Source organism: Netta rufina, assembly GCF_964035555.1.
Source record: "Netta rufina genome assembly, chromosome: 10".
In the NCBI taxonomy this organism is placed as follows: Eukaryota; Metazoa; Chordata; class Aves; order Anseriformes; family Anatidae; genus Netta; species Netta rufina.
In genome coordinates, this window is record NC_140133.1 from 13,994,628 (window position 1) to 14,012,550 (window position 17,923).

General features: G+C 40.0%; 2 protein-coding genes across 3 annotated transcripts in view; both read left to right on the forward strand.

Moving 5' to 3' along the window:
- PRKAR2A (protein kinase cAMP-dependent type II regulatory subunit alpha) overlaps positions 1 to 10,970 on the forward strand; it is a 54,617-nt gene extending 43,647 nt beyond the window's left edge. Inside the window, exons 6-11 of the mRNA XM_084292737.1 lie at positions 435 to 588; positions 3,680 to 3,781; positions 5,274 to 5,348; positions 7,602 to 7,667; positions 8,348 to 8,486; positions 9,059 to 10,970. Of these exons, the coding sequence (XP_084148863.1) occupies positions 435 to 588; positions 3,680 to 3,781; positions 5,274 to 5,348; positions 7,602 to 7,667; positions 8,348 to 8,486; positions 9,059 to 9,192 (670 nt within the window). The 3' untranslated portion in view covers positions 9,193 to 10,970. The remainder of the gene's footprint in view (positions 1 to 434; positions 589 to 3,679; positions 3,782 to 5,273; positions 5,349 to 7,601; positions 7,668 to 8,347; positions 8,487 to 9,058) is intronic.
- A 2,161-nt stretch (positions 10,971 to 13,131) lies between these two features.
- LOC311212994 (ribonuclease P protein subunit p14-like) lies at positions 13,132 to 17,325 on the forward strand. 2 transcript variants are annotated; one of them, XM_084292739.1, is made up of 5 exons: positions 13,132 to 14,658; positions 14,744 to 14,828; positions 15,278 to 15,354; positions 15,943 to 16,021; positions 16,622 to 16,831. In XM_084292739.1, the coding sequence occupies exons 1-5, from the start codon at positions 14,561 to 14,563 to the stop codon at positions 16,676 to 16,678; spliced, it is 396 nt and encodes a 131-aa protein (XP_084148865.1). In that variant the 5' UTR covers positions 13,132 to 14,560; the 3' UTR covers positions 16,679 to 16,831. The 2 variants fall into 2 exon arrangements, with proteins under 2 accessions (XP_084148865.1, XP_084148864.1); XM_084292738.1 differs by lacking the exons at positions 13,132 to 14,658; positions 14,744 to 14,828; positions 15,278 to 15,354 and having other exon boundaries at positions 15,945 to 16,021; positions 16,622 to 17,325.
- Positions 17,326 to 17,923: the final 598 nt, after the last annotated feature.

Genomic DNA, 17,923 nt, shown 5'->3' on the forward strand with positions numbered 1-17,923 from the left:
TCAGGAGCAACAACCTTTAGAGATATTGTTGAAAAAACAGCCAAATAAAGGTTATAGATGGATTCGAGACACCCCAAAGGGACCTCACTGGGTAATACACATGCTGTCAGAAGACAGATGCAGTTAAAGAGCATCCACCTACCTTTCTTTCCCCTGGCTGGATCACTTAAAACAGCATTGTCAAAATACTATGCAGAGGAAAGCAATTAGGTTCTGGCCAGATCTACCGGGACTAAAATGCTTTATTAATGGAAAGATATTGTGAAAATACTGTAGCAAGAAGCAGTTTAATGTCAGGCAATTGGAAAACTCAATAAAGCATGTTCCGTCACACCTAGCAATAAGAGGACTATTTGTATAACAGCAAAAAAATGTTTTTGTTGTCTGTACTGGAATGTTGTCTAATGAAAAGCACCTATTCCATTGTTTTCCAGGGGGTTGTATGATATTGTTGTAGCAAAAGACAACCAGGCACGCTGTGTGGGCCGCTATGATAATCACGGCAGTTTTGGGGAACTGGCGTTGCTGTACAACACTCCTAGAGCTGCCACCATTGTTGCCACGACAGAAGGAGCCCTTTGGGGACTGGTAAGGAAAGGAAGTTGCTCTCATATGCATACTGTTTGAAATACTAACTCACCATGTCTAGCAGCAGGTGCTTCTCTCAGTATGATTCCTTGTGCTAATAGCTATTTTATCACGATTTGTTATCTCACCTTGTTGCATAAAAGATCCATTGTGCAAATGGTTTTGGCCACCCTTCTAGAACAAGTCATCTGTAAAAACTGTGTTGCTAGTTTTATCTGTCCTTTTTATCATTTTGCATTTGATGTAATCAGAGCTTTTGTTAGGGAAAAAACAAATGTCCCTTCATCCTGCAGAGAACAGTGGAGACATTAATGCACATATTTTGCAGAAGAGAAAAACAGTATCTAAATAACATTCTTTATTTTCAACTCACCTTTATGCCATTTTGTCTGCTTTAAGGGATATGGACAGTGTTGAATATCTTCTTGAGCATGTCAGTAATTTGAAGAGTAGGAAAACTGCCCAAAGCTTTGTTTTCCCTCAGAATAAACTGTCATGATGTTTCTGGTCCCTTTGTGTTACCCTGGAAGAGGTTCTCGGGTCAATGTGACCTTTTGCGATACCAAGCTAAATGGTAATGTTGCTTTGTCTCTAGCCCAGCAGTGTTTAATGTGAAGCTGTAGACATTAGTTTCCTATTTTAGTTCTTTTCTCTGCACTATTTGGATAGGGTTATTTTCACAGTGTTCTCTTACTCGTCTGTAAGGGCTCACATAATAAGCAAATTGTGCTATCAGAGAAGCCTTTGAAGCCAAAAGTGTTGTATATTTTGTGTGCACTGGGCTCCGCAGCAACAATCGCTGGGGGTTCACCATGTGTTGTGACCTTGATTATACGACTGATAAGCTGCTACACACGGCGTGCTTATGCAATCTCTGCACTTGCCGAGAGAACTGATTTTCCTTTTCTTTGTGAGCTTGAAAGAAAAGATTTTGGTAAATCAGCCAGGGAGTAATGTCAGTATCTAATTTCTTGAACAAAATAGCTACGTACAGAGCCCATTCATAAAAGGAAGAAACTGGGAAGATGATTCTTTGTTCCAGTTTGCCTTTGAAAAGAGCTGCACAAATCAGGTTAATTTTGTTTTCATTCTGTGATTACATTCACTTAATTAGCAAGATGTAGTTGAAGGCGGACCTTTTGCTAGATGTCTGTCCTGTGGATATTTTATTAACTAAGGTTGCATTTTTTCTGTCTAAAACTTAGGTTATTTATTCCTGTTATCCTGTTATTCTGTGGTTGACGTGTTTTATTGTATTATTTTGTGCCTGATGTAATTGAAACATATCTTTACTAGTCTGTAAAAGTAATTCTTAAAGCTTATAGGTTGTCTGCCATTTAGGAGGTGCGGGTTACTCCTGCTGCATTGCAGGCTTAGGCTAATGGAAGGCTCAAGCACAAAGCAGTAATGAAATGGGGGTTTTCTATGGAGCAGAGAAATGTCCTCACCACTTGCTATTGAATGTGTCTGGGGAAAGCCTCACAACTGTGTATGCTTCCATCACTGCTCTGCCTTTTTTGTCCAAATACTGCTGCTTCTCCTACCTCACTGATGAAACAAATGATTTCTGAATTTGTTTTTGCAATTCCCCTGACAATTTCTGCACCTCTCTGCTTCTCCAAAGGTGTACGTTTGAAGAGACTTCTACCACTGAAGAATTTCTTTAAAATGAAAGACCCCCCCCAAAAAAACCAAACAAACACCAGTCCCTCAGGCTTTATCATCTCGTGTTGTCCTTTGGATAACAGTAACGCTATTCTGTTCATCTGTCACCTCCTTCAATTTACATATTCTGGTAGTGCTACCAGCATCAGTCATTATTTCCTCTCAAAGTATATGTAGCCTGCATCCCATAAAACTGTTCTCTTACCTGGAAACACCACTTCACCTCAAAATCTCTCTTCTGAAGTATCAGTTGATGTTTTTAGAAAACGAAGATGCAGAGGAGTGTCTCTCAGGGACTTTGGATGTTGCTGCTAATTCTGTGGTATATTTAAAATACATATATATATATATATATATATATATATTTGGGGGGACCTTTTTCCTGACCCAATTTCTGCTCCTTTCTTCTGACTTTATTTTTGATTTTTACATTCATGCTCACATCGTTTATGGGCCGTGAGCATTACTGTTATGCAAACACTAACAAAAATACTGGTGGGCAACTGCCTTTCCCCTTAGCCTGGATGTGCTGTATATTTGCAGCTCTCTTGTGCCCCTTCTCAGCAGTGTTCTCAGGTATTTTAGCCCAGCCTTTTCTGCATGCAATTCATTAAGATCTCTGACAATAAACTCGCAAACATGTCTGCCACTGCAGGTACTCAGACAGATGTAGTTAGCTGGGTGAGCTTGCCTTCACTCAGGCACGTACTGCCGCCCACTGGCCATGGAGCTGGTACAGCACTAACTGCTGCCTGAAAAAAGAGTCAGCAGGGCAGGTGGTGGAGCAGCAGGCTGGAAATCTTGCCCAGTATTTAGGCTTCAAAAGCAAACCAAAGCATTTTTGCATCAGGAAGGTGCTTATGGTACATGTGGACAGATAGAAGTTCATAAAAAGCTGCCTCTTGGATCCTTAAAGGTGGAGGAGGAAATCAAGCCTGTTGCTGTTTGATACTATTTGTGCTGATCTAAATCTGAATTGAGGACAGAAGAATCCCGTTCAGACTTAATCTTGTAGTTGCTTTACCAAATAAGTGTTGCAAATTCCAATTTCCAATGGCTTCAACAAGAAGAGAATAATTTCTTTATTCTTTGTGGAAGCACAAAAGATATAATAAAAATCAATCAAAAAAGAAAACAAACTCAACTCTGAAAAACAGTACAAGATAGACTAAAAGGGGAATTCTTAAGTCTTATCTGAGAAGAACCAAGTTTGTCTGAGAGCTCCCTGTCTTTCAGTTTGTTATTATAGTAAATACTTCCACAAGAGCTGTTAGGATCACCATTGCGAAGGATATGGTGCCATGGTGCCAATTTAATAGCCTGACTCTCATATCCAATGTTTCTTACACTGTTTAGTTAATGTTTGTTAATTCTTTAATCAATAAGCATTTTAGTTGAGAGGAATAATTTGTGCTGTTTCTTGCAGGATCGAGTGACATTCAAAAGAATTATATTGAAAAACAATGCAAAGAAGAGGAAGACGTATGAGTTATTTATTGAATCAGTGCCCCTTCTTAAATCCCTGGAGGTAAAGACTCTCGGAGATATCAGATTCTTGCACTAGCATTATCGTTGCAGTCAGTGTTTCTGCTGTATCAGAAATCTGTGTCAGTTTTGCTTACAGATTTTTAAGAGCTGCTTTAATGTCCCATTTTCTGTACAACTGAATTTATGTTGTTGAAGTTGTGCAATATTTTTTTTCATATCCTTTGTTCACAATAGACAATTTTTATCTTAATCTGTATAAAGATTTAAAAACAAAATATAAAACAGAGAACGTGCATTAAAGTGAAAACTGGGACTCACAACTTCTGTTTGAGGGTGTGATACTGAAGTAATGGTACAATCACTGAAAAATCTGGCCTTTGTTGACTGTGAATAGTTTTAATTTCATAGCTGTGGGCCACACCAGATCTTGCCTTAAACCTTAACCCATATTCAGGAGTTAAACTAAGAACAGGCTAAAGAAAGCACTGCTGCCTGGGAACAAAATGACCAGGCAGAGCTGACACGTGTTACGTTGATGTGTATGATACATGATTTTAGGAATGATGTGTAGTCACTTCTAAGCTGTGTTCATACTGTGTTTTCAGAAGGGTTTTGTAGCCATACCAAACTGCTTTGAACATTGGTATGCTTCTGCCTTTGCCTTATACCACAACTTAGATTTCTTTGTTAGCATTGATATTTTGTATTTCAGAACATCTTTTAATCTTCTTAAGAGAAAATTACAAAATGATAGGTGTGAACAGCAACCTCTAATATATATTAGTTTGGACATATGCCGATAGCTATGGAAGGGGTGAATTGCATAACATCTTCTTCGATGGCTGGCTTAAACTAGTTCAATCAATGTGACTTTTGAGCAAAATGACTCATGAATATTTAAGGATATAGAAAAGTAACTCATTAGCACTGGATGGCTTTTTGCATGACACACTGCAGTTGAATCATGTGTGGATCAGAATTAACAGTTTCTCAAACATGGGTTAGATTGAAGTGCATTTGTGAAATGAATGGATTAAAACTGAATCATCTGTTAAGGTATTCATTTTTAACTGTTTAAGATTTTCTTCCTTTCTGAATACATTTTCACACTGAAAATGTACAAATAACGATGTTTTGTGGTATGCTGGATGAGAAGCAGGAAACACTGGAGATAAATTTAACTGTCCTTTCTCCCTTCCTGTTTGTGAAGGCTTAGGCATGTTTCACTGCATGTCAGATTAGTGCCTCCTGACCTTGCTGCTGGGCATCCTGTTGCAATGCCTGCTCACAATTTAGACCCAGTGTCGTCTTCAGATCACTGCTTCCTCTCACTAATCTAGGAGTGATTATGGTAGTCTTGAAAACTGTTGGGCAATTTAAGAAAGTCATTGTGTGCTGCATTTTTCAGTACCCAGATTCTCTGTGTGTGTGTGTGTGTCTAGTGAATGCTTCTTCAGTTCTGAGTTACAAAGTTTACTAGAGGTGTACTGTAGCAGACAGATAATTTTGCTTAATTCTCCTCTTTGTTCTAGGCATCAGAGCGAATGAAAATTGTGGATGTTATAGGAGAGAAAGTGTATCAAGATGGGGAACGTATCATTGCTCAGGTACTTGGAGTCTAAATTCCCATTTATCATTCTCTCATCTCTTCTTCTTTTACTATGTGGAACTTACTTATACAATCATGTTAATTGAATCAACTTGGCATCACTTATTTTTTCTTTAAACAAACTTCAGGTGGGCCATACCAGATTTTGCCTTAAACCTTAACCTCCTCTTTGTTTAACCAGTTTTTGAATATCTGGGGAAGAACCACTGAGTCTTTCATTATGTATTTATTCTATTACTTTAGCTTCTGTTTTTTCTCCTTGTGTCCACTTGTTTTTCATAAATGGTCTTTGCAAGGTTTCCAGAGGAGTGTGCATTAAGCGAAAGTAAGCCTATGTAATTTTCCATGAAAGCTATTTTCCATTCCCAGCTATACCTTTTATAGGCATCTGTGACCAGATTAAACAAGGAGGCACAAGCACATAGTAAAAACATCTCCAATTTCTAGGTCTGACTAAACTGCAAAATCAAACAAATTAACAGGAGCATGATTTGAATAAAACTAAATGAACTCACTGGGAATATTTTACTAGTTGGACTCAACGGAGTTAACTGTACTATGAAACTGTCAAAGTTAGTTAAACCACTCTTTTCCTAATGCTCTTAAAAAGAGTATATCAATGTTGTAGTCTGACTTCAACTGACAGTCTCTGGTTGTTGATATGTTTTGTTTGCTATAATAGATCAAGGCCAGATTGGTGGAACGTGAAGCTGGACAAATTCAAGCTGAAGCTATGTGACAGAAATAACTTTTTGGGATATTTTTAACAATGAAACACCAGAATTTTGCATCAAGTTTCGCTGGAAATTGCTTTGTATATTTACTTATTTTAAGAAAGTGCTCTAGTTCAAATAGGAGTTAATGCAAGAAAGTCCTTGGCCTACCAGAAATAGTAGGCTTTTGACCGTAAATTGTCTTGTTTTATAAATGGAGTGTGACTCTTTGATAATGTCTTGAATAGTTGATCTTAATTACCTTGAATGTCAGATAACACTGAATGTAGAAAACATTAGTTTGCTGATAAGCGAATACAACCAAATTACTTCTTTCCAAAAAGCTGCTCAGTTTTGTAAGCTGAAAATCTTGTTGCTTAAGAACCTGAGAAAACTGGACTCTCAGAAAAATCAAAGCTTATAAATCAGCCTCCAGTTGTGCAGTTGGTTTTAATCTTTGTAATAAGTGAATTAAGGACAAGGATGTAATTACCTGTAAAAAAAATAAATAAATAAATACAAGTAGGATTAATAGTCTGGATTGTTTGGGGTGATGGTGATACACTGCTAAAGATGATGAAATGTTATGCCTAGGAAAGACTGCTAGCTCTTCCGTTACAGCAGTTGTACCAATACCATGAACCCCTTTTCTCTCATCCAGCACACATTTCAGTAGCTTCTCTGTGAGGATCTTTTTGGAGATGGTGTCAGAGGCCTTACTGAAATCTAGGTATAGTCATAGGACTTTTTCATAGAAACAGCTGAGTTTGACTAAAACAAAAGTTTTTTACTTAATGCTCAGTTATTCAGCAACACCTTAGCATATCCTTATAGAATTTGATATAAAATGGCTACCAATTTGGAGGTTCTCCCACTTTCCTGGTGTGACTTATTTTCATGTAATGGCAGGATGCCGTTAAGTGCTTCATTCCTTATTTTTCTCACAACCTTTCTATGGCTGTTGCGTCATTCCTGATGTAGATGACTTGCATTGTGGATGTGGTTTCCTGTAAACTGTCCTCTTCTTCCTTTCTATGTTAATGCTCCTCAAGTACAGCTATTCTGGATTCTGCTGATCACACTATTTTAGCTAGAATTGGTTGAGCTCATACTTAGTTTAATGGATCCTTCTTCCTACTGGCATCTAGAAATGTGGTCACTGACTTGATGTTTTATAAAATTTGCTTCTGAAAATTCTAGGCCCAAGTTAGTTTCACTAACTTCTGGTTATTTTCATCAGTAGCAGAAGACTTGTGTGCACTTAAGTGATTTTGCTGTGTATTGTCAACCCTGTTTGCTTCTTTCCTTTCTACCTCCCCTGTCACTGAAGGATGTGTACTAATAGTTTCTTCCCCTGTGATTTCCTCTGATATATTTGCATAACCAGTCATCTTTTAATGCTTTAAGAATTTGAGTGTTACTCAATTCCAGCAGATCTCTGCACAAAGCGTACTTCAGAATGAGTGCTTTAATATCACTTTATATATACTTTTACAGTAAACAAACAAACAAAATAATGTTTTATCTTTTCTTCACAGGGTGATAAAGCAGATTCCTTTTACATTGTAGAATCTGGTGAAGTAAAAATCATGATTAAAAGCAAGGTAAGTTCAAACTGGGTGATCAAGCTTTAGATTAATCCCTGGTTTGATCAATTAATGTGAGCAGTGTGCAAAAACCTAACTTATTTTAAGATTGATTTTTTAATTATATTTATCATTGTCACTTACGTGATGTAGGTTGTAAATCCTTATCTCTCTTTTGAAGTGGCCAGAAGTCAGTTTGCTAAAGTTGGAAGGTCTTTCGCTTGTATCTGCTCCTCTGCAAACTGACCTAATGTACTCTCGCTGGCCTTAAGCGTGGAAATGCTTGGTTATAGCAAACTACAGCTAACAAAGCTGGGGCATTTTATCTCCGGTGATGACATAGCCATTGGCATTTGAATGAATCTCTGTACAGCTTGGAGCAGTCCTTAGGGAGCAAAGTCTCGTCCATGATAAAACTTTGTACCTGTGTTACGTGAATGTAATAGCAGTTCCCAAAGCTGTAACTGTGAGTATCTGCCAATCTCAAAACTTGTGGGCCGGCATACACTTTTCTTATCAAACTTGTAGTTGAACGTTCTGTCAGGGTATTCTACCAGTACAGGGAATGATTTGGGGACTGCTGGTTTAAAAGCTCTAAACCAGTGAGCAGTTTCACATCCCCAGGATATCCAGGATTAACTTGAGCCTTGTAGAAAGACAGAACTGCCTGTGAATAATTAAAATGCATTGTTTTACAGACTATGACGAGTAAGGAAGCTAACCAAGAAGTGGAGATTGCTCGGTGTCACAGAGGACAGTATTTTGGAGAGCTTGCACTTGTTACCAACAAACCCAGGGCAGCGTCTGCCTATGCTGTTGGGGAGGTCAAATGTTTAGGTAAGCAGATGTTCTATGATTCTAATTACTCTCTTTTGGTCTTTGTTTTGTGGACTACCCCTGACAGAGCAGATATTCGCAATCTGGCCAGTATTTGGTACCTTGTGGTCAGATGCTAGAAGCTAAGAGCATTGGCCTGGAGTGGGTTTCCATGATGAGGTTTGAGAAGCACCACTGTCTTCTGCTCAGACCTTTAGTTTCAGGTGGGTGGGGATAACTGCCCAGCAGGCTCTGTTTTCCTTGCTTGTATGGTCTGTGCCCTTTGAAAGGGGGAACTTGCACCAAGACTCCAGACTTCAGCATCAGCTTCTTATATAGAGATTGTCACAGCTTCCAGGTGATCTGTTAGTGCCTACATGGTGTGTATAGGTCAGGTGTGTATTTCATTAATCTTGTTTCTCCAAGCAACAGGACAGAGAGAAGTCAGAGATAGGATTTGTTTATGTGGCTGTTGTTGGAGCCGCAGAACCAGATGGATTAGACAGAAGGTCTGTGTTCTGAGATCAAAAACTAGATTGGTATGTGGTGTCCTTTTTGATAAACAATCTTCTTTTCACTTCTGTTCTTTGCAGTCATGGATGTGCAAGCATTTGAGAGGTTGCTTGGACCCTGCATGAATATTATGAAGAGGAATATAACGCATTATGAGGAGCAGCTGGTGGCAATGTTTGGCTCTAGCATGGACCTGTTGGATCCAGGGAATTAGGCACAGGGTACCTCAATGCCTTCTTAGTTCAAGACACAGAAAAGCCTCCTATCAGCAACACAACTCACAAGGAAAACGGACACTACGGAACAGTTACTGCTGCTGTCTTCTTGGGCATTTTAAAAACCATAAGCAAGTCTCAGCACAGATGGATTGCTCGCTCCCTGCCTCCACTTTGCTGCTGATACTTCATTATTAGACCTAGATTAAAGATGATTCTAACCCTGAGTTCACTTACTTGGTTCAGAATGGCATCTGTTCAACAGTTCAAGTGCCTGATATGAAATCCAAAGTATACAAGATACAGAAGCCTCCTTCCTCCTGGTATTCCCGTTGTGATAAATTTTCAGATCAGATTTTGTGGTGGGAGGTTGCCTATTCTGCAGAGGCAACCTGTGGAATATAAGCCTTGTGTAGGCTTATTGTCTTCTTATATTGTTTTCCTTACACAATGTCAAATTTGCTTTTAATTGTAGCATCTGGGTTTGAAGTAAAAATATCAGTGGAGCTGGTTAATAAGGTGGCACTGAAGTTTTCTTCTACCTGCTGGAAGATGCAGGTACTATAGCTCTTTAAACCAAGTAAACTGAGCTGGGGACACAGGTGAGAGTCTGCTTAGCAGCAAAATGCAGAAAATGAAGCATTACTAAATTTCAAGTGTGTTCTGAGCAGCAAAGAAAATTGTTTTGCTCCACGCTTCCCAAAAAGTGTGCAGTGAGTTCAGATCAAATGGCTGGAAGGTGTCATAGTTGTCATCTCCCCAAATTTGCTCCTCGTTTCTGACATCAGGTGGATTTTATTGTGGTGAGATCACAATAGATGGCCACCTTCGGCTTATGGAGATCCTTTATACTGCTAGATTTGCCAGGGTGCTGTTGTCTGGGTCAGTTTTAAAACTTTTTAAGGAGGTGAATGTTATGTAATTTAAAGGAAAGCTACTTCTGTACTTATTTATAGGAGCTCCTCCCCGGAAAAAAAAATAATAAATCACGGTATTCTAACTTTATTGGACACTTCGAGTCCACTTGGCTTCCAAATGCCATGTTGATTTTAAAAACTTTTGAAAAGTTGGTAACATTGGACTTTGCAAAGCAAATGTCTTTGCTAACTAGGCAGTTGGTGTACCTGAGGGATCTTTTGGATTAGGTGATAGCTAAGCTAATGATGTTTATCTAAAATACCTGTTAAATTTGCAGCATTTTCTAGGTAGATTCTATTTCTACAGCTTTAATGAACTTAATTGGTATACAGCTGAGATTTTATCAAAGTACTATCTAAATAAGAATCAGACCATAAGAAGAACATTTTTACGGTGTGAAATAGAATATATATAGTAAATCATTGAATTCGTGGGTAATAAATCTAGTGACCCTTTGAATTTGCATTCTTCTGCAGCTCACAAAAAACTTAGTGGTGTTTTTATGGGGATTATGGTATTTTAATTGTGGATGTTAATCTAACAGAACCTTCTCTTTTTATTCATGGCCATCTGAGCAAGAGCAGAAGGATGCTAATGTTGAATTCCTGTTTCTAGTTATGACAGTGGACATTTCTCTAAGGCACAAGATACTTAGCTGCAAGTTGATTTCTGGGTGATAAATATTTTTTCCCTAAATTGATGAGGACGTCCCAGTTCCTGCAATATGCGTAAGATGGAAACTTGATAAGTTTGGCTATTGTCCCGTAACTGTAATTGGAGTCATATTTTTATATGATGCAAATGATTTGTAATGGGCACCACTGAACAAGGTGTTTCCATATTAAAGTTCTGGTTGTAATGTGTAGTGGCTGTTCTAACTGCATGTATTTTAGAACAGTGAATTGCCCTTGCTTTCCTGGGCTGGATTTCTTTTCTTTTTTTTTTTTTTTTTTTCTTTTTTTCTTTTTTTGTTATAAGTTACAGCCAAAGAAGCAGCAGGTACTTTGTTTGTGCTTCTGAGGTTTTACACCAAAGACAATATAATTCTTTTAATTACAGATTTTTATTTTTTTTAAGACAAATAAAAAAGAGAGGGGAAAAAAAAAAAGAAAAAAACACTCATCAGGCCCTTACACTGATACTTTGGCCTCAAAGACAGAAGTCTCTCTAAAGCCAGCTTGTGACTGTCATATCCTGTCCTTTATCTGGAGGAGCCTGGCAGGTTGGGCTGCCTTACAGATGGATTCCGCTTCTTTGGTTCTCTGCAGGACAGGACTGAATACCTCAGCACATGCAAACATTGGCAATTGTTTTGAAGTTTAACCAAAAAAAAACCCAACAACACCCAAGCAAGACCAATGTTAGATTTGTAAGGTAATTCTGCCTGGAAGGGAGGATTTGAACAAACTTTTGAAGTTTTATCTTTCTCTAGATTCCTTGAAGCAAAGGCATACTGGGCAATAACATCCTGCATCCAGGATCTGTGACATTGTTCAGTGGCGTAGAGAGGCAACCTGACCTTCAGCTGAAGCAGAATGACCTTTAAGAAGGCTGGTCCATGTAAACTGTTCTAGTTTGCAATGTGCATGACTAGTTTGGTCTGGTTTAACCAACATGTTCTGGACAAATTTGGAACATGAAGGTAGTGAGTGATAGAAGCTTCTAGTAAGATGCTCAACATAGCCAGGTATCTGGATAGCCAAACAGCACCAGCAATGAGCTAAATCCGAAAACATGCAAGGGGTGATACGAAGACCAAGGAGTGGAGTGAGGTGCCTGGTCATGAAGTTCTGCCTGCATTGTTGTCTAAGCTTATTCGTTTTCTCTATGACTGTTCTCACAAATGCTGGGGAGAATGAGCACAGGTTTTTTTGTTGTTACTGCTCAGTGTTCAGTAAATCTTCTGTGGATTCTCTGACAGTGGAGAAAGATCTAGTTTTTAATAAAAGAACTCAGCAGCAAAGTGGGTAAAGAGGATAGTGTCTTTGAGACTTGGAGGAAAAAGTCTCATTTCTGATTTCCTGCTTGTGATTGTTGTGAGGTCAGTGAGAGGAGCTTTCAGTGGTCGAATATCCTGGCATATGGTATTTCTACTTAATGTCACAGCACAGGTTTCACAATGTAAAAAAAACAAAGTGGGGCAAAAATGCTCTCTTTTAGACAAGAAAACAAAACTGTGCAATTTTGCACAGAGGGAAAAAAAAACCAACCTTTGAATGTCACTTCCATTCTTTCTTTTCTGTTGGCTGAAAATGGACGCTTGTTCATGACTTGTATTTGTAAACTAGTCTTGCCAAAATACAAACACTGTTTTTTTTTTCACTCCAGATAATTTTTGTTGTTACAGTTATTGCTGATTATTTTCACTTCTTTCTAACCATATATTTTATTTCAAGAGGCCTTCCTTGTGGATTTTCTCCTGATTGTCTGCAGCACTACACTGCTATTTCAAGGTGGAAGAAAGTCACTAACCTCATGGGAGAACACTCAACTCCGCTTAGCTGGCTGGAGCTAAAAATGCATTACTAATTTTCCTCTGCTCTGTGGGGCAGAAGGGGAATTAAATTCTGCATAAAGTTGCTACCTCAAGGCTCCAAGTGCTTTAAAAGTCTTTCACGTGGGAGAATTTCATAAGACAGTTCTTAAAGTTGGTCTGTTCTTTTGAGTTAAATATTTTTAATTGATTCATTGAGGGACCCTCATTTTAATTCATTTTACACTTAGTATTTGATTCTCAAAGGATGAATAGCTGCAAAGTTTGGTTCTTGCAGTACAGTGTTAACATGAAAGAAAAATATCTGACGTATAAGCATATGGTTTTAACAAGTTAAACCACTTGGATTCAGCTTCACTTTTGGTTAATAAAAAACTGACATGTTGTGTCCAGCCTTCCTGGTACAATCCTGTGTGTGCTCTTTATTGTTTACTGCAGCTGACACAACCCCCCACAGCGCTTACAGCAGGAGCAGGCTTTACAGCAGCTAACTGGATTTTCCTGGAGCGCCTGAGTTTCTGGTGCTTGTGTTATCAGAGCCTGATGGAGAACAGCACTCACACTATTGCAATAACCAAAACAGATTTGTATGTTATCTGACCACCACTTTTTGCTCTTCGATGACAAAATTTTACTAATATCTTAAAAAATAATACAAAATACTGTCAAGATTATTGCTCCAAATAAAACTGGCTGCTCTGACCTGTTTGCCACATTATTGTAGAAATATTATTTGAGTGCTGTGCTAACTGGTTCTCTGTTCCTAGGAGGAACACTAGAGATCTCTTGCTGGCCTGCACTTACAGCTACTGAATTTTATGTGGCAAGCTGCTTTTTAAACCAAACTAATAATTTGAAAAAAAAAATTGGTTTGTGTGAAATTATCTGTTAACATTCATAACATTCAACATTTGCTTTTGCTTAAGCTTTATTTCTAAGCATTTAGTATTTCTTGTAGAGTTTTTAAATGAGTCTGGGAGTGTAGTCCAGGTGGATTGTGGTGCTCATCATGAGAAAGCCTCTGCCACAATAAGGAACTTCAGGTTTGGGCCCTAAAGGAAGATATTGACATGTGAAGGGGCTAGAAGGCAACAGAATGATGAACAAAGATCTAGAAAATGTCATGTTTTACAGAAGGACAAAGAAGAACTGGGATTTTTTCCTCAGGAAAGGAGGACTGAGGGCAAGAGTGCAGGGAATCTTCAGTCCTACAGAAGATTTTATTGAGGAGGAATGATCCCATATTGACTAGGACAGGCCTGCTATTATAGGTCATAGGCTATAGCAGGTAAGATACTGATTAAGCATTCAAAAGATCTGTCTGGAAGACAGAATAGGTTGTTTTGGCAGCCTATTGTGAGATGTGTTGCCTTCTCTTATGAATACCTCCTTCAAATCACCCAAGGCTGTAGTTGACCTAAAGGTGTTGTCTCCCAATTTGTGCCCTATCAGCAGTAGGTACCTTTTCACAGACTGGGTAGCTTGATGACAAATACTTTCTGGTGTGGCAGACCCTATCTGAAGTGTAGGTTACTGCAGTGTTACCCTGCCAGCTGAGTGTTAATTCTTGGATGAATGTTATTTAAAAGAAGGAAGAATCTGTGAAACTCTTAGGCTCAGGACGTTACTTCGCCTTGGGCAATTTTTTTGCAAAGTAAAGGAACTTCTACCCTTTCTGCTGATTTTCTCACAGTTTTTCAGATCAACCACAAGCATCTATGCAGGTCTCAGGCGTTTACCACCGCCTGCTCCCCTAGCTCCGGGACCGCTCGTTTCGGCCCGGAGGCCGTGCTTTAGTGGGTGACAACGGTGGCAGGGGGACGGCTGAATCAGATAAAAGTTAGAAAACACTTCAAAACCATGATTCTGTGCCTCCCCGTTGCCTCAGCCCGCCTCGTCGCCATGGCGACGGCCTTGGCTCCGCGGGGCCGCCGTAGGGGCGGGCGGGCGCCGCCATGACGGGGCGCATGGCGAGAGCGGAGCCGCCACCGGCCACCTTCGAGCGGCGGGTGCTGAGGAGCGCGGCGGGGCACCACTACCTGCGTGTCCGCCTGTGCGTGGCCCCTTCCCCGCCTCCCATCCCTCCCCGTCCCCCCTGCGCTCCCCTCTAACCGGCCCTCTGCTCTGCTTCCCCGCAGGGAGCTGCCCGACGGCGGGGCACGGCCCAACGCCGCGCAGCTGAAGCAGCTGGTGGTGGCGGCGCTGAAGGAGCTGCACGGAGAGGTGCGAGGGGACGGGACGGGGTGGCTGGTGCTGGGGGAAGGTCCTACCCCTGCTCCCCGTGCTTCTAGGGTTGTGCCTTTGTCCTACAGCTCCGGCCTGCCCGGCCCTGGAAGTCGGCACGGGGAGGGTTGTGCTCGGGGGGCTTCGTGAGGAGAAGTAGGGGAAGGGAACAGTGTGGGTGGGGGAGTCCTGAGTACTATACCCGCCCTCTTTTTGTGGTTGCTGGGTGGCTTCAGATGAGGCAGGCTGTGTTTGGGGCTTGCAGCTGTGTTGTGGAACCCAACTGGCTTCTGTCAGAGCGGTGCTGCAGGGAGCGAGGGGTGGTGTAGCTGAAATTCATGTGGGATTTGAGCATAACTTTCCCAAAGGCATGTGCTGACAGTGAAATCTCTTGGTTATAAACCGCTGTAAGAGCATACGATGGTACCTAACAACTTATCTTTATGTAGGTTGGAGCAGCTTTGCCTGTTGATGTCTTAACATATGAGGAGAAAACTCTCTCTGCAATATTAAGAGTTGTTAGCAGGTAAGGTGCAGTGTGTACACACTTTAGATACAGTCATGAAAATATTTTTCACTAAAAAAGCAGAGCTCTCGTTCTGCGAGTGGTCTCTGAAGAGTTAAGGCTAACTTGCAGCTACCTGCACGGAGCATGCAGAAAATAAGTTAAAATTCACTAAGACTTTAAAGCCAGATGTATCCACGTATGATTCCTGCTTTAAAACAGAATGGTCTGGTAGGAACTAAGCACTACTGAAATAAGTGGCGTTAGGTATCTTTCTATGGTAAAGATGTGAATGATTGCCAGATTTAAATGAAGACAGCTGTGAGTGATTTAGGGGAAGAAGGTGCTTAAAGGCCCAGAAGGAACTTAAAAACAGGGCCAGTAAAGTGAGTTTGACAAGGTAACAGTAAGCATCTGCTTTATTGCAGTCATTACAATAACCCTTTATGGCACAGTGTTGCTACTAGCACTCATTGATGGAATTACCTGCTGTTAAATTCTTTTAAGGTTTCATTACTCTTTATGTAACATACTCTTTAAGATGTTTATGCTGCAGGAAAACAGAAAAACAAATTTTATTAATAAAATGTTTGTATTACTTTTACTTAGTGGCTTTGTCAAGCTGTGGAGTGCTCTAACGTTGCTGGGCTTCTACCAGAACAGAAGGTGTGCCTTTCGAGTGCTGCAGGTAGGCCGGATGGCTTCCCCAAATGTCAGCTCTTGCTGTGTGATCGCCTGGCTAGTTGAGCACGCGGACAGGTGGCCTACTTGCAAGAACATCTTGATTTGGGAGTGAAATGCTTTTCAGTGCAGGTCTATAGGCCTGTGTTTAAGCAATTGTTTTCCTACACTGAATTTTGTAAAATCTGACAGTAGCAGCTGTCTCATCACTTCATGGCTTCATTCCAATGAGAAAGGTTGATATTAATATATCTGCGAAAAAATAATTTCTGGAAAATGTTGTTCTTCGCCCACATCTTGGCCCAATCCTTTACTTCCTTACCCCATTTCTACCCTTTTCAATAGTTAATGTTGACTCACTTCATTTTTAAATGTGTGCATAAATGTGCACCTCCAGAGCTTTTTTTTTTTTTTTCCTGAGGATACTGCTTAATAAAACAAGTTCCAAGAATTCTTAGTCTCTGATGCCATGACTAACCAAAATTCTGTTTAGTCATAGCTCTAACTTTAAAATCTTTTATTTAAAAGGGAAATGTTCAGTGTTTTCAATTATGAGTGCATTTGATTTTTTTTTAATGCTTTTTTTCCCCCCCCCCCCCCAAACTAGACATCTCCATTTCTTCTCGCGTTATCTGGGAACAGTAGAGAACTAGTCTTGGACTGAATGCAGTTGTTGGTTTGATCGTAAGAAGATGCTGCTGCTCTGCAGGCGTGGAATTTCTAGAGGGGATCTCCGACAAAGAGCCTTGACAAAGCTGGCAGTTACAAGCTCTCTGCTTGGATGTTCCTTACTTCAGAGTTTACGTGTAAAAGTTGGAGACAAAGCTGAACTTACTAAAGCTTTTACACAGAACGATGTTGTTACTTTTTCTGATTTAACAGGTGACACAAACCCTCTGCATTTAGATGAAGATTTTGCAAAGAAATCTAGGTTTGGGAGAACTATTGTACATGGAGTTTTGATCAATGGACTTATTTCTGCAGTTCTGGGTACTAAAATGCCCGGTCAAGGTTGTGTATTTCTTTCTCAGGAGATCCGATTTCCAGCTCCTTTGTATATTGGAGAAGAAGTCACAGCTGCAGCGGAAGTTAAACGACTGAAGAGCTCTGTTGCACACATTTCAGTATCATGTAAAGTCAAAGAAAGTGAAAAGACTGTTATGGAAGGGATGGTGAAAGTCATGGTGTCAGAAAGTTAGAGCTGTTGATCTTATGCTACTTCACAGTAAAGGCAAAAATACATGCTTGGTTTTGACTGTCTGTTTACATGACATCTCGTAATCCAGTACATTTGCAACAGAAAACCTTCAGAATCTTCCAAAGACTATACAGAACCTCAATTCTGGTGGTAACTGCATTAAGAGACTTACAGCTTTTAATTTTTCTGTGTACTATCACACGGAAACCAGTGGTACTAGGCACTTCTGCCTTACAGATGTGGCACTTTTAGACAAGCCATTGCAATGCTACAGTGGAAGGTCTAGAGTGATGGAGCTTATGTTGAGGCTATTCCTTTCATCAAGGCTGCACTTCATATTAGCCCAGTTAAAACACATTAAAACTATTTTACAAAATAGTTATATTGGTAACAAACACAGGTAAGAAGGGACAGTTCTGTGCTTTTAACAAGCAAAACAGACAGGTGGAGGTGCTGATACACATGTACTGCAAGATTGCTTCATGTAATCTGCGTTGAACCTCTAGCTGACATTGCAGTGCTCTTTTGCAATGCATTAACTAATAAAGCCTTTGGCTCAGCAAATTAGCAGTAGCCAGCCGTAATATAAACAACATACTCTTTCTGATAAAGCTTAAAGATGCAGCGCTTGAAATACTTTATGAGGAATGATGATGACCATGGTAGTAAACGTACAGGCTCTTTTCAGTTGGTGACTCATTTTCTGGCTGC